General features: G+C 35.7%; 1 protein-coding gene across 10 annotated transcripts in view; it reads right to left on the reverse strand.

The window, feature by feature from the left end:
* Nucleotides 1–15,677, reverse strand: part of CCSER2 (coiled-coil serine rich protein 2) — a 241,121-nt gene that overhangs the window by 154,126 nt on the left and 71,318 nt on the right. The window contains exon 4 of one of the 10 annotated variants that reach the window (XM_057505844.1): nt 14,841–15,318. The exons of the other annotated variants lie outside the window; for them this stretch is intronic. Coding sequence (XP_057361827.1) covers nt 15,184–15,318 — 135 coding nt within the window. The 3' untranslated portion in view covers nt 14,841–15,183. Of the gene's footprint in view, nt 1–14,840; nt 15,319–15,677 lie in introns of those variants that run through there. 10 annotated transcript variants of the gene reach the window in all.

Genomic DNA, 15,677 nt, shown 5'->3' on the forward strand with positions numbered 1-15,677 from the left:
GAACAAAAAGGAACCCTACAGTATGGGAGAATATATTTGAAAATGACAGATCTGATAAAGGCTTGACATCCAAAATATATAAAGAGCTCACACACCTCAACAAACAAAAAACAAATAACCCAATTTAAAAATGGGCAGAGGAACTGAACAGACAGTTCTCCAAAAAAGAAATACAGATGGCCAACACACACATGAAAAGATGCTCCACATCGCTAATTATCAGAGAAATGCAAATTAAAACTGCAATGAGGTATCACCTCACACCAGTAAGGATGGCTGCCATCCAAAAGACAAACAACAACAAATGTTGGCGAGGTCGTGGAGAAAGGGGAACCCTCCTACACTGCTGGTGGGAATGTAAGTTAGTTCAACCATTGTGGAAAGCAGTATGGAGGTTCATCAAAATGCTCAAAACAGACTTACCATTTGACCCAGGAATTGCACTCCTAGGAATTTACCCTAAGAGTGCAGCAATCAAGTATGAGAAAGACCAATGCATCCCTATGTTTATCGCAGCACTATTTACAATAGCCAAGAATTGGAAGCAACCTAAATGTCCGTCGATAGATGAATGGATAAAGAAGATGTGGTACATATACACTGGAATGCTACTCAGCCATAAGAAAAGGGCAAATCCTACGATTTGCAGCAACATGGATAGAGCTGGAGGGTATTATGCTCAGTGAAACAAGCCAAGCAAAGAAAGAGAAATACCAAATGATTTCACTCATCTGTGGAGTATAAGAACAAAGGAAAAACTGAAGGAACAAAACAGCAGCAGAATCACAGAACTGAACTCAAGAATGGACTAACAGGTACCAAAGGGAAAGGGACTGGGGAGGATGGGTGGGTAGGGAGGGATTGGGGTGGGGGGGAGAAGAAGGGGGTATTAAGATTAGCATGCATGGGGGGGGGAGAAAGGGGAGGGTTGAACAACACAGAGAAGACAAGTAGAGATTCTACAACATTTTGCTATGCTGATGGACAGTGACTGTAAAGGGGTATATAGGGGGGACCTGGTATAGGGGAGAGCCTAGTAAACAAAATATACAGCATGTAAGTGTAGATTAATGATAAAAAAAAAAAAAAAGGCAGTTCCTGTGTGGTGACCTCCAAAGAGTTCTACACAATGGTATAAAGGGCATATAAAAGTGTAGGCAAAGGGTCTGTTTGTGTTTATACAGAGGATCAAAGCCTAATTTGGCTACCCATAAAATGAACTAAGATACGATATGAAAAAGAACTTCCAACATCAGCACTCTCTGGAAGACTCATGCCAGAAGATGATCATCAAAAAACCTCAACAAAGATTCACGCACTGCTACAGGTGTAGATGCACTCATCCCACTAGTTCCTGGACTTGCCATGGGAATGAAGAAGGAGATATCTAATCTGGCCTGTGCATACAGTAAAACAACAAATTTGACGGGATCTATACTGTCGGAACTCAACCAAGAATTAGGAGAAGTGCAAATTGTAGCACTACAAAATCTTACAACTACAGACTATTTACTGTTAAAAGAACATAAGGGATGTGAGCATTCCCCAGGAATGGGTTGTTTTAATTTGTCTGATGTCTCTCAGACGGTTCAAGTTCAGTTGGACAATATCCACCATATCATAGATAAGTTTTCACAAATGCCTAAGGTGCCTAACTGGTTTTCTTGGTTTCACTGGAGATGGCTGGTAATTACAGGTATGCTTTGGTTATGTAACTGTACTCCTATTATGTTAATGTGTGTGTGCAATTAAACTAGTAGTTTAAAACCTATACATGCTGGTTACTCTACAAGAAGATATGTCAAAGAAATAATCAATCTTCCCATGTTTTCTTCCACCTGCTACTTCTATAGCTTTTCTTCTTCCTTCCTAATTACAACCCTTAAATAGAATTCGTGCCTCATATCGAATTTACCGAGTATCATAATTCTTCCAAGTGGTAAAGATACCTCAAGACAAATGCTGGGCATAGAAGCCACAGGGCATAAATATGCAAAGAAGTAAAAAGCTAACCTTTTCAAACAATAAGGCTTCTCTCTCACTTACCAACTTTACATTTCCCTGTATGGCCCCGGAAGATGACTGGTTAGCCAGAGACGGGTAAGATTCCTCAAGGGAGGAACAACCTAAGACAGGCACAGTCGCAGGGGGGTCATCAGGTGAGAAATTGGGTATCAACAGAGGTGAGGCTTAGAACCTCACCCCCCCCTGTTCTGAGAGAAATCTTATGCATATGTGGATGTTTTATTGCCCTTGTCTAGCTTGGATTAACACATAGTCTACAGGAACACACCTGATCATCTACATTTGCTCTCTTACAACACTAAACTATGTTTTCTACCTTTATCTTGTATCTACCTACCACTTCAGTATTTTATTAAAAATAATAATAATAAAGAGAGAAATGTGGTATCCACATATAAATCAAGTATAAAAACCAAATGAGTATTCATATTTGAACTGACTGTTTATAGTTCATAATGCATGAGCAAAACCGAAGGTTTCTGTGATGGCTGCCCTTGTACTGTTCACCATGTAAGAACTTATTCACTATGTAAGAATTTGTTCTCCATGTAAGAACTTGTTTGTTATGCCTCAGAAGATTGGAGACTGACGAAAATTAGGCTTGGGGTGGATTAATGATTGTGCATTGAGCATTGACTCCCCTATACAGAATTTTATTGTTGTTAACAACCATTTGATCAATAAATATGAGAGATGCCCTCACAAAAAAAAAAAAAAAAGTACACACTTCCAATTGTAAAATAAATTAGTATCCAGTATGTAATGCATAGCATAAGTAATATAGTTAAAATATTGTAACAACTTGGTATGGTGATAGCTGGTACCTAGAATTATCATGTATATAAATGTTGAATCACTGTGTTGTACACCTGAAACTAACATAATACTGTGTGTCAACTACCCTTCAATAAAAAATAATTATCTAAAAAATAAAAATTAAAAAAAAAAAAGAACAATTGAGGGCCAGTCAGTAGAAGGAGGGACATAATAAAAATTAGAGCATGATAAGTAAAATCAAGAAGAATAAAACAATAGAAAGAATCAATGAAAGCAAGAGCTGATTCTTTGAGAAAATAAACAAAATAGATAAACCCCTACCCAGACTTATCAAGAAAAAAAGAGTCCACACACATAAACAGAATCAGAAATGAGAATGGGCACTATGGAAACCACAGAAATACAAAGAGTTATTAGAGAACACTATGAAAAATTATTTGCTAACAAACTGCATAACCTGGAAGAGATGGACAACTTCCTAGAAAGGTGCAACCTTCCAAGGCTGACCCAGAAAGAGACAGATAATCTAAACAGACCAATTACCAGCAACAAAATTGAATAGGTAATCAAAAAACTACCTAAGAACAAAATTCCTGGACCAGATGGCTTCATTGCTGAATTTTATCAAAAAGCTAGTGAAGACTTAATACCCATCCTCCTTAAAGTTACCCAAAATGTAGAAGAGGGAATACTTCTAAAGTCATTCAACGAGGCCAGCATCACTCTAATACCAAAACCAGGCAAAGACACCACAAAAAAAGACAATTACAGACCAATATCCCTGTTGAACATAGATGCAAAAATACTCAACAAAATATTAGCGAACTGAATTCAAATACACACCAAAAAGATCATCCATCATGATTAAGTAGGATTTATTCCAGGGATGCAAGGATGGTACAATATTTGAAAATCCATCAACATCATCCAGTACATCAACAAAAAGGACAAAAACCACATAATCATCTCCATAGTTGCTGAAAAAGCATTTGACAAAGTTCAACATCCATTCATGATAAAAACTCTCAACAAAATGGGCATAGAGGGCAAGTACCTCAACATAATAAAGGCCATATATGATAAACCCACAGCCAACAGTATACTCAACAGCAAGACGCTGAAAGCCTTTCCTTTAAGATTGGGAACAAGACAAGGATGCCCACTCTTTCCACTTTTTTTTTTTTTTTTTAACAGTGCAAGAGTGGTGCTGAGAAGGCACCCTTTGTATTTATTGAGCAAATAAATATTAACAATAGAATTCTGTGTCGGGGACTTAATACACAATCATTAACTAAAGTCTAAACTTAAATTTCAGCAGTCTCCAGTCTCCTGGGGCGCAGCTTCATACATGGTATTGAAACAATAGCAAGGGCAGTCAGGTCACAGAAACAGTTTTAGTCTTGTTTGTTCTGTGCTTGATCATGTATCAGGAATCACAGGAAAAACAATAAAGTCATATATGATTGTACATTTGATTTCTATACTTTATTTCTATATTAATCCCACATTTCCTCCTTACTTTTTTAATAAAATTTTTAAGTAGAAGGTAGACATAATAAAGATTACAGTTTCTAACAGAAAGCTTTTTAACACAGTTTACCTTTTCATAAAATATAATCCATCTTTTAAATCTCATGATGTAAAATAAAGATGGAAAGTAGAGTTTAGTGCAGTAGGAAGGCAAGTGTAGGCAGTCAGGTCTGTGCCTATAGACTAGGTGTTGATCCAAGCTAGAGAAGAGTGACAAAACAGCCATGGGTGCACAAGATTTCTCTCAAAACTCAGGGGGTGAGGTTCTAAGCCTCACCTGTGTTGACCCCCAATTTCTCACCTGATGGGCCCTCTGCAACTGTGCCTGTCTTAGGTTGTTCCTCCCTTGAGGAATCTTACCCATCTCTGGCTAACCAGCCATCTTCTGGGACCATAAAGGGAGATGTAAAGTTGGTAAGTGAGAACGAAGCAATATTCTTTGAAAAGGTTAGCTTTTTACTTCTTTGCAGATTTAAGCCCTGTGGCTTCTATGCCCAGCACTTGTCTTCAGGTATCTTTACCAGCTGCAAGGATTATGATACATGGTCATTTTAAGTATGAGGCACGAATTTTAGTAAAGGACTGTATTTAGGAAGGAAAAAGAAAAGCTATACAAGTAGCAAAGGAAGAAAATATGAGAAGATTGATTATTTCTTTGACATAACTTCTTGTGGAGTAACGGAAGTATGTATAGGTTTTAACAAACTAACAGAACAGGAATACAGATACATAAAAAAGCAGACCAACAATTACCAGCCGTATCAGTTGGTTTTCAGTTAGGCAACCCAGGCATTTGTGAAAACTTAATAATAATATGATGAATATTGTCTAATTGATTTTGAATAGTTTGAGAAAAATCAGACAACTTAAAACAACACATTCCTGGAAATTGTTCAGATCCCATATGTTCTTTTAACAGCAAATAGTCTACAGTAGCACAATTCTGGAGAACAGCTACTCGCACATTCCCCAATCCTTGATTGAGTTCAGATAATATGGAAGCAGTTAAATTCATTGTCTTACTGTACACACAGGCTAACTTAGATACTTCATTTTGCATTCCACCGACAAGTCCAGGAACTGGCAGGATGAATGCAGCTGCAATTACAACAGAGGTGGAATCTAAAAGTTTCAAGTTGTCCTCACAATCAGACGCCAGAGCTCGGAGAAATCTTTCATGACTATTTCTGGGATAATCTATTAGAGCAGGAAGGATGCATCCCATACCACATATACTTTGATAATGTGAAGAGAGGGCTTAGGGTGTGGACTTGTACCACCTGCCCTGCCCCTAAGGTGGGCTGGGTTGTTGTCTGTTTGCTAGGGCTGTTTATAGTGAAGTCACAGGTTATGTTGAGATAACCCTTCTTTATTTGCAGAACACTCAAATATTCCAGGTCAAGTTGCTCCTGGCCTATTGAGCTTTAACTGATCTCACTAAAGAATGACTCTAGAGCTTAATTTTTAACACAGAGTTTTGGTAGGGGGTTTCCTTGCATGTAGATTGCAAATATCCTGCCTTGCTTTTTCTGGAGGCCCTCACCCTATTCTGTCTAAGCTCACAGTCCCTGTCTCATTTCCCCTTCTACAGATGGAGACCCTAGCTGCTGCTAGGGAAAAGGGGCGATGACTGCTCTGGCTGCTTCATGCTGAGAGGGGGCACTGTAAGGGGTGCACTTAGGTCTCCATCACTGGTCAGTTGAGAGGGCCTCAGAAGATTGGCACTTCTATTCCAGGTTCCATTTCTATTACTATTTGCAGTTTTATGGCTTGCAGTGGTGGGCATCCGGTTCCGTGAAACTGATAAAAGTTAGAGAGAATTAGGAACGTCCCCTGTCTCACTCAAAGGCCAGGGCAGCCTGAAGAAGCAGGCTCTTAAGTTATCCTGAATGAACCCCCAAAATGACACTGGTATTCTTCTTCACAGAGCTGAAGAATGAACTTCGCAAACAGTCAAGGTAGGAGAACAAGGCAGAGGCTTTTATTTAGAGAGAAAGCCAGAGGACAGAGCTCATGGCTTAGGCCAGGAGGGGACAAGAGGGCCTCCACTCTTTTCACTTTTATTCAACATAGTTCTGGAGGCCTCATCATGGCAATCAGACAACACAAAGAAATAAAGTACATTCATATTGGTAAAGAAGAAGTTAAACTCCCTGTTTGCAGATGACATGATATTGTACATTAAAAACCCTAAAGAATCCACTCCAAAACTGCTAGATCTAATATCTGAATTCAGCAAAGTTGCAGGATACAAAATTAACACACAGAAATCTGTTGCATTCCTATACACTAATGATGAACTAATAGAAAGAGAAATCAGGAAAACAATTCCATTCACAATTGCATCAAAAAGAATAAAATACCTAGCAATAAACCTAACCAAGGAAGTGAAAAACCTATACCCTGAAAACTACAGGACACTCCAAAGAGAAATTAAAGAAGATACCAATAAATGGAAACACATCCCGTGCTCATGGACAGGAAGAATTAATAGTCAAAATGGCCATTCTGCCTAAAGTAATGTACAGATTCAATGCAATCCCTATCAAAATACCAACAGCATTCTTCAACAAACTAGAGCAAATAGTTCTAAAATGCATATGGAACCACAAAAGACCCCGAATAGCCAAAGCAATCCTGAGAAGGAAGAATAAAGCAGGAAGGATTAAGCTCCCCAACTTCCAGCTCCACTAAAAAGCCATAGTAACCAAGACAATTTGACACTGGCACAAGAACAGATTCATAGACCAATCGAACAGACTAGAGAGCCCAGATATAAACCCAAGCATATATGGTCAATTAATATATGATAAAGGAGCCATGCATATATACTGAGAAAATGACAGCCTCTTCAACAACTGGTGTTGGCAAAACTGGCCAGCTACATGCAAGAGAATGAAACTGGATTATTGTCTAACCCCATACACAAAAGTAAACTCAAAATGGATCAAAGACCTGAATGTAAGTCATGAAACCATAAAATTCTTAGAAGAAAACATAGGCAAAAATCTGTTGAATATAAACATGAGCAACTTTTTCCTGAACGCATCTCCTCGGGCAGGGGAAACAAAATAAAAAATGAACAAATGGAACTACATCATGCTAAAAAGCTTCTGTACAGCAAAGGACACCATCAGCAGAACAAAAAGACATCCTACAGTACAGGAGAATCTATTTGTAAATGACATACCCAACAAGGGGTTAACATCTAAAATATATAAAGAATTCATATGCCTCAACACCCCAAAAGCAAATAACCCTATTAAAAAATGGGTGGAGGATATGAACAGCACTTCTCCAAAGAAGAAATTCAGATGGCCAACAGACACATGAAAAGATGTTCCACATCACTAATTAGCAGGGAAATACAAATTAAAACCACAATGAGATATCATCTCACACCAGTAAGGATGGCTACCATCCAAAAGACAAACAACAACTAATGTTGGCGAGGATGCGGAGAAAGGGGAACCCTCCTACACTGCTGGTGGGAATGTAAATTAGTTCAACCATTGTGGAAAGCAATATGGAGGTTCCTCAAAAAACTAAAAATAGAAATACCATTTGACCCAGCTATTCCCCTCCTAGGATATTACTCAAAGGAAACAAGATCTCAGATTCAAAAAGACATATGCACCTCTATGTTTATCGCAGCACTATTTACAATAGCCAAGAAATGGAAGCAACCTAAGTAGATGAATGGAATATTATTCAGCCATAAGAAGAAAACAAATCTTACCATTTGCAACAACATGGATGGAGGTACAGGGTATTATGCACAGTGAAATAAGCCATAAGGACAAGTCCCATCTGTGGAGCATAAGAAAGCAAAAACTGAAGGAAAAAAACAGCAGCAGACTCACAAACCCAAGAATGGACTAACAGTTACCAAAAGGGAAGGTACTGGGGAGGGTGGGTGAGAAGGGAGGGAGAAGGGGATTAAGGGGTATTACGATTAGCACACATAACGTAGCAGGGGTGGGTGGGGGCACGGGGAAAGCAGTATAGCATAGAGAAGACAAGTAGTGACTCTATAGCATCTTACTCTAGTAATGGACAGTGACTGTAATGGGGTATGGTAGGGGGAAACTTGATAATATGGGTGAATGTTGTAACAACAATGTTGCTTATGTGAAACCTTCATAAGATTTTATTATCAACGATACTGTAAAAAAAGATACAAAAAAAATTTGATAGAGGAATCGCAGGAAGAGGGCATGGTAGACTGTAGAACAATATAGGTAAAGGCATAGAAAGACAGTGTTTAAAGAAACGTAAATAAATAATCTCAAACGATCTTTGCACAAGAATGCAGATAAGATAAAAGCATATGCCCTGATCACAGATACAGATTTAAAGAAGCAATGACATGATCTCACCAAAGTTGAATGAAAACAGCTGGACAGTGGTATTAAAAGTAATGGTGAAAAACAAGCAGAATGGAGACAATCTGAGATGATATATGTGAATATACTTTTAAAAAGACTAAAGTATCCCTGGTTTCTCTAGACACATATCTGAGATCATATATGTGAATATACTCTAAAAAGACTAAAGTATCCCTGGTTTCCCCCTTAAAGTAAATAACCCAGCCTAAATTAAAAGACACTAAAATCACTGATACAAAATTACAGAATAATTTGAAACTTTCTGAGATTTCTCCTACAATTCAAAATAAAACCAAAGGAGGGAAATATAAGCCAGATTTGATATTCCTCTGCCAAATTTTTGGACTAGAGAAAATTCCAAAATTCAGTTCAAATAACTATGGTAACTCATATAATCACATAAATTAATGCTAAGAATATTATGTCATTCAGCACACATTTAAATCTCAATAAAGTCTAGAAGTTATCAGTCACCAAGGTAGAAACCCAAATCTGCAAGTTGTTCCCTTAGTAAAACACAGGTAAAGAGGTGTGTAATAATATGTGCTAGCATCATGAAAATTCAAGAATAATTATTTCCTAGTGGGTCAAAAGCACTCAAGCAAGAGTTTGAATTGATATTTTAAAGTGGAAAAGATTCTATTCAACTGATAAGAAGGTTGAACTTGCCTACTATGTTAAGTCACAGATAAAACAAAGAAAAATAAAACTAGACACTTTCAGGGATTATCTGGTTCAACCACTTTAGGCATCCTATAAAAATCCTTCCAAAAATAAAAGAACTCCATGTGCTAATTTAAAAATACCAATTCCTAAATATTTCAGTGTTAGGGAATCAGTCATCATGACACTGTAGTTCTACTCTTCTTCAATGAGTGATCTCATACTGGTCACAGCATTTCAGCAAAGAGGATTCTGAGTACGGCTCACTGTGCTTACAAGAGAGAAAAATGTTTTTGCCTGAAAATGTTCATAATCACATGAAATATGATTATGATAATATTTATCAGGAAAAAAATTGCTGTGTTTCATCTCCAAAAAAGTTAAATATCAAGTACAAGTTTATTCAGTTAAAAAATGCTTGGTTAACCCGAGTAAATATAAAGCTGAAAATCAAGAATACCAGACTGTAATACTTTGACCAGTGTAGGAGAGTAAAAGTAATAACAGTATAATAATTAATAAACTAGTTCTCAGTCAATTAATATCAATGTACTCAACTCTTCTGAAATTCATCCATATCCGAAATAGGAGTTAGTAACTGGTCCACAGTTTCTTCAAAGAATTATTATAAAAATATAAAATAATGAATAAAAAGAGATATTGTCATTCAGCCAACAAAGACAATTTCAAATCAGTACCTGTGCCAGAGTCCTCAAACCTACACCTGAGTTAAATGATTAATGAGGAAGACTCACAGTTCTCAGGAAACAGTCAAAATCGCAGCTAAGATTTAGTTCAGCAAAAGGACTCAAAATAATAAGCAAAGGAAAGGCACATGAGCAAAGCTGAAAACACCAGGTGTAAGCTTCCAAGAGTTCTCTCCATTGAAGTCACATAGGATGTTCCTAATTCCTCCAGCAACAACTGACAACACAGGAAAAGTGTTGTCTATTATTGATGTTCTAAGAAATTCAGTGGTTTTAACTAGGGCTGGTCACATGGGCACTCTCTGCCTAGCACAAACCACTCCAGAATCCCAGCAGAAATGCAGGTGCTCAGAATAAACTACGTTGTTTGTATAAACACTTCAGGTACACTGAGCTACTCTCATCATTTAGGGAAAGTTTTATATGCTGTAAGGGAACTCTTTGGCAGCAAAGGGTCAGCCTTTCTAAGGACAGGCAATCTCAGGCCTGCTATGTTAATGCTTCTCTGCATAGTTCCCACACGTCTTATGGAGGAATAGTAATGAGGATAAACTATAATGCCTTATATCAACTTCAGATGGATTAAAGTCTTAAGACACGTAAAAAAATTAAAACTAGAGGACAATAAAATAATAATAAATAGCTAACACCTACTGAGCTTTACTATATATCTGGTAGTAAACATTTTATATCCCTGACCTTAAGTTCACAGCAACCCCATGAGGTGGTCAGAGATGATACTCAAAATACTCATCAACAAGAACTGCATGGTTGTTAGATCATTCAGGCATGTACTTCCTAAATCAGCCCTGGAGGTAGGTATGATTATCGTATCCACTTACAAAAAAGAGAAACACAGGGAATCCAAAGATATGCAGCTAGTACATGACAAAGATGGGATTTTTAATGTAACTTGTTCCAGAGCCCTGGCTATTAATCACTGTGCTATATTGTCCCTCAATATACAAAATACCTTATGGCCCTAAATGGGTAAGAATGTCTTAAACATACACATCAAAATTTAAAACCATATATGCATGGTAAAAGGCATAAAAAACAAAGTTAAAAGCCACTGGCTAAGAGATGACTATTTGTGACACATTTAACAAGAATTAAATTCAGACCACATAAGAGACTTTTCCTTATCAATAAGAAAAAGGGAAGAAAAAAAAGAAAGAAAAATGAGCAAATAAGTAATTCACGTAAAAGGAAACCAAACAGCCAGTAAATACATGAAAAAAAAATTAATTATGAGGTAAACACAAATTAAAGTGACATACTGTTTCACACTCACCAAACTAGCTAAAATTTCAAAGTCAGATAATAGCAAGTGGGGTGGACATGAGGACATGAGGAGCAACAGAAACCTTCATTCACAGCTGGTAAGTCTGGACAGGTAGAACCATTTTAGAGAGCTATTTAGCAGCATCTAGTAAACTTGAAGAACCATATATCCTCTGATTCAGCAATGCTATTTCTTGGCTTATATCCTCGAGGAACTCTAATGTATATGATCAAAGAGACATGAGTTAAGAATGCTCATTGCTGTACGGTCTTGACATTATTATTATTATTATTATTATTATTATTATTGTTATTAGTGAGGAATAACTCAAATGTCCATTAGTGGGTAAACAGAGAAAAAAATTGGTATATTTAAATGATATTATATAGCATATTATACATATTACACAGTAGTAAAAATCAATGAACTATACCTTATAATACAAATACACATGTACTACCATAAAAACACTGAATAAAAAAAAAGTTGTGAAAAAGGACATCATGTATCACTTGTGTAAGTTGTAAAACACGCAAAACAATATTATGTATTATTCATGAATACATAAATGTATTAAAGAGAAAAAAGATGGCATACACAACATGGCTTAGAATTCATTGTTTTAAAGCAAGACACTAGAAGAAACAGTTATATTTAATACAAGGGTGCTACTGAATGCTATATAATAAAGCCTTCTTATGAGAATTAATGCATATAATAGGAAAATAAGCTGAAAATCAACACTGTAGTTCCATGTCGAGAATTTTGGAAAAGAAAAAGCAAAATAATCTAAAAGTAGAAGGAAGAAAATAAAGATATGAGCAAAAATCAATGAAACAAAAAAAGTAAACAAAGAAAAATCAACAAAACCCAAGTTTGATTCTTCAGAATGAAGAAAAAGAGCAGAAACACTTGTTACCAATACCAGGAATGAAAAAGTAGACACCACTACAAGAGACCATAAAGATGTGCAAGATAGGATAATCACGAACAACTTGCACTAACAAATGACAACCGAGATGAAATGGACACATTTTCAAACACCAACACAAAAAGAAATATACATATGTCTTAATGGACCAATATCTACTTAAAAAATTAAATGTTATTAAAAACCGTCTCACAAAGAAAACTCCAGGTTCAAAGGGTTTCACTAGTGAATTCTTTTAAACATTCAAGGAAGTAGTAACATCAATTAAACACAAGCTCTTTCAAAGGGCAAAAAAAATAGGGAAAACTTAACACACTTATGAAGCTAATATAACCTTGATACCAAATGTGACAAAAACACCAAAAAAAAAAGTGGGGGCAATTACACAGCAATCTTGTTCATCAACATAACTGCAAAAAACCTATTAGGAAATCAAGTCTAACAACATTTAAAAAGATAATATATCACAAAAAAGAGAATTTATTCCAGGAATGGAAAGACAGTTTAATATTTGAAAATCAAGAAATGCAATTTACCATATTAACAGAAAATACTTAACAGAAAAAATGTTATAATAATCTGACCATGTCAATAATGTAGAGAAAGCATTTGGTAAAAATTAACATTCACTCAAAACAAAAATTCAGCATATAAAATAGCAAGGACATTCCTTAATTTGATAAAGATATCTACAGCCTCCACCACACATACACAGAAAACACTAATGGTGAGCTATTAAAACTCTCCTGAAATTCCACACCATTTCAATTCAACATTATATTAGAAGTACTAACCAGTGGAATAAAGGGGAGGGTGGGGGACAGAGTTTGCAAATGATATGATTGTAGAGTATATGCAGAAATTCCAAAAACATCCAAAGGTGAATTATTAGAACAAGTGAATCTATCAAGGTCATTGGAAAAGTAAGTCAAAATGCAAAACTCACGAATATTCAAGTATATATGTATATTGCAACAAAAACTTTGAAACTAAAATTTTCGAAGTGGTACCATTTATAAGAAAATAGTACCTAAAATAGAGCAAATAAGTATAAAATTGTACAGAAATGCACAAAACATTTAGCAAGAAATATTTCTGAAGTCCCAAACGCTTGAATGGAGAAACAAACCATAATCATGAATTGAAAGATTCAATATAGTAAATGTGTCAATTCCCCCTTGATTGATCCATAAATCCAATGCAATCTCATTCAAAATCCCTGCAGGTTCTCTGCAGAAATTAATAAATTCATTCTAATATACTGCAAAAAACAAGCTAGAGAAACCTGGGAAAAGAACAACACTGGAGGACTTACACTACTAGTTGCCAATACTTATTTTAAAGCTACAGTAATTAAAACAGTAAAAGTATCGACACCAGGATAAGCAAAGAGACCACTGAACTAAGAGTCAAGAAATACACAGTTACAGTCACTGGTTTATGACAAAGAAAACTCTGCAGTAGAGTGGGGGGAAGATACTTTTCCAAAAAAGAAAAACTTAAGCTTAACCTTTACCTCACACTATGCACAAAAATAATTTCTAGATGGCTTGAAGATCAAAATGTCAAAGGTTAAAAAACAAAGCTTTTAGAAGAAAATATTGGAACATAGCTTCATGACTTAAGGGTAAACAAAAACTTCACAGTTCAAAAATCTGCTGTGTATATATAAAGAAAAGAATGGAAAATTGGGCTAGATTAAAATTGTTAACATCTGTTCAGCAGAAGACACTATTAAGATACTTAGAAAGCAACCCATAAATATAAAATACATCACATACATACATGCATGCATATATGTATATATATACATGTACATGTTTGTACATGTGTATGTAAATACATACAGAAGTTTTATATCCAAAATGTATGAAGTACTTTTTACAAACCAGTTAGAAAAAATACATACAGCCCAGTAGAAGGCACTTCTCAAAAGAGGATACCCTAACAGCAAATAAACATATGTGAAGGTCTTCAATGAGTAGTTATCACAAAACACAAGACGAAAATTTCAATGCAATACTACTATACACCCACCAGAATAGCAAATATGCAAAAAGACTGACAACACCAAGTATTGACTAGAAAGCAGAATTTCTGGAATGTTCATTTACTAACAGTAGGAATGTAAATTGGTACAGCACTTTGAAAAACAGGCAACTATACAGGTAATATACCCTATAATCCAGGGATTCCTCTCCTTTATATTTTGCCCACAGAAATATATAAATGTTCACCAAAAACACAAAAAATCTTCACAGCAATAGCAATAGTCAAAAACTGTAAACAAACTAAATGTCCATTAATAACAGGATAAATTATAGCACATTCATACAGAGTGTTATGTAATAAATGAACGAACAAACTACAACAAATTGATTCAAAGATGCCAGACATAAAGTAGACAGGTTTATAATTCTACTTATATGGAGAAAAGTAAAGAATAGGCAAAACTTGTCTATAGTGACAGAAATCAGAATAGTGGTTGTGCTTCTCAGGAGGTGGAGATAATGACTAAAAAACACAGGAAACAATTCTGAGGTGATGGAAATGTTCTTTGCCACAATGTAGACAATTGCTGAATAAGTATATGTACACATTTTCAAAACTCCCTATGTTTTGAACAGATCTATACATTTCATTGCATGTGAATTATACCCCCAACAAAACACTGTTAGCATTTAAACAAAAAAAAAGGCCTAGGTTCTAGACAAGTGGTATACAAAACAGTCAGTGTACAAAATGTCAGGGTCCATGACAAGATCAGGAGCTTATACCACAATGTATATCAGCACACTGTTTTCTTTCTTCAAAGAGAAAAGTCTTTCTATGAAAACTGTATCAAATGAACTAAATAGCAGGTTGAACTAAACTGTGTTAGTAGTGACACAGTTCACTTACATTCTCTTGAAAGTTCCTTATCTTGACCTGGACTGGAATGAGTATTGTTGTACAGAAGAACCTTAGTGGTGGTTGGAGTGAAGGAGGGAAGGACATGCAAGCAGGAAAGGCCTTTGGTCAAAGAAGATGGTGAGACCAAGAAAAATAAGAACATGTTAAGGTTCTTTTGGGGTTAAGTTAGAAATATTTAAACTATTTTAGAAAAAACAAAAGAAGAAACAGAAAAAGTGAGCCAAATTTATATAAAAATAAGATGGCAGAATGAAGTCCAAGTGTATCAACAAATGTAAACAAAAAGGGACTAAATTCACCAGTTAAAAGAAAAAGATAGACTGTATTTTTTAAATAACAACCTATTTGCTATGTTTCAAAAGGTGATAGCGAAAGGATGGAAAATATATAAATGAAATTGGTAAAATATACTAATATCTGAAAAAAGAGGCCTTAAGACAAAAAGCATGAGGGAATCA

The sequence above is a fragment of the Manis pentadactyla genome, chromosome 8 (assembly GCF_030020395.1).
Source record: "Manis pentadactyla isolate mManPen7 chromosome 8, mManPen7.hap1, whole genome shotgun sequence".
Classification (NCBI taxonomy): domain Eukaryota; kingdom Metazoa; phylum Chordata; class Mammalia; order Pholidota; family Manidae; genus Manis; species Manis pentadactyla.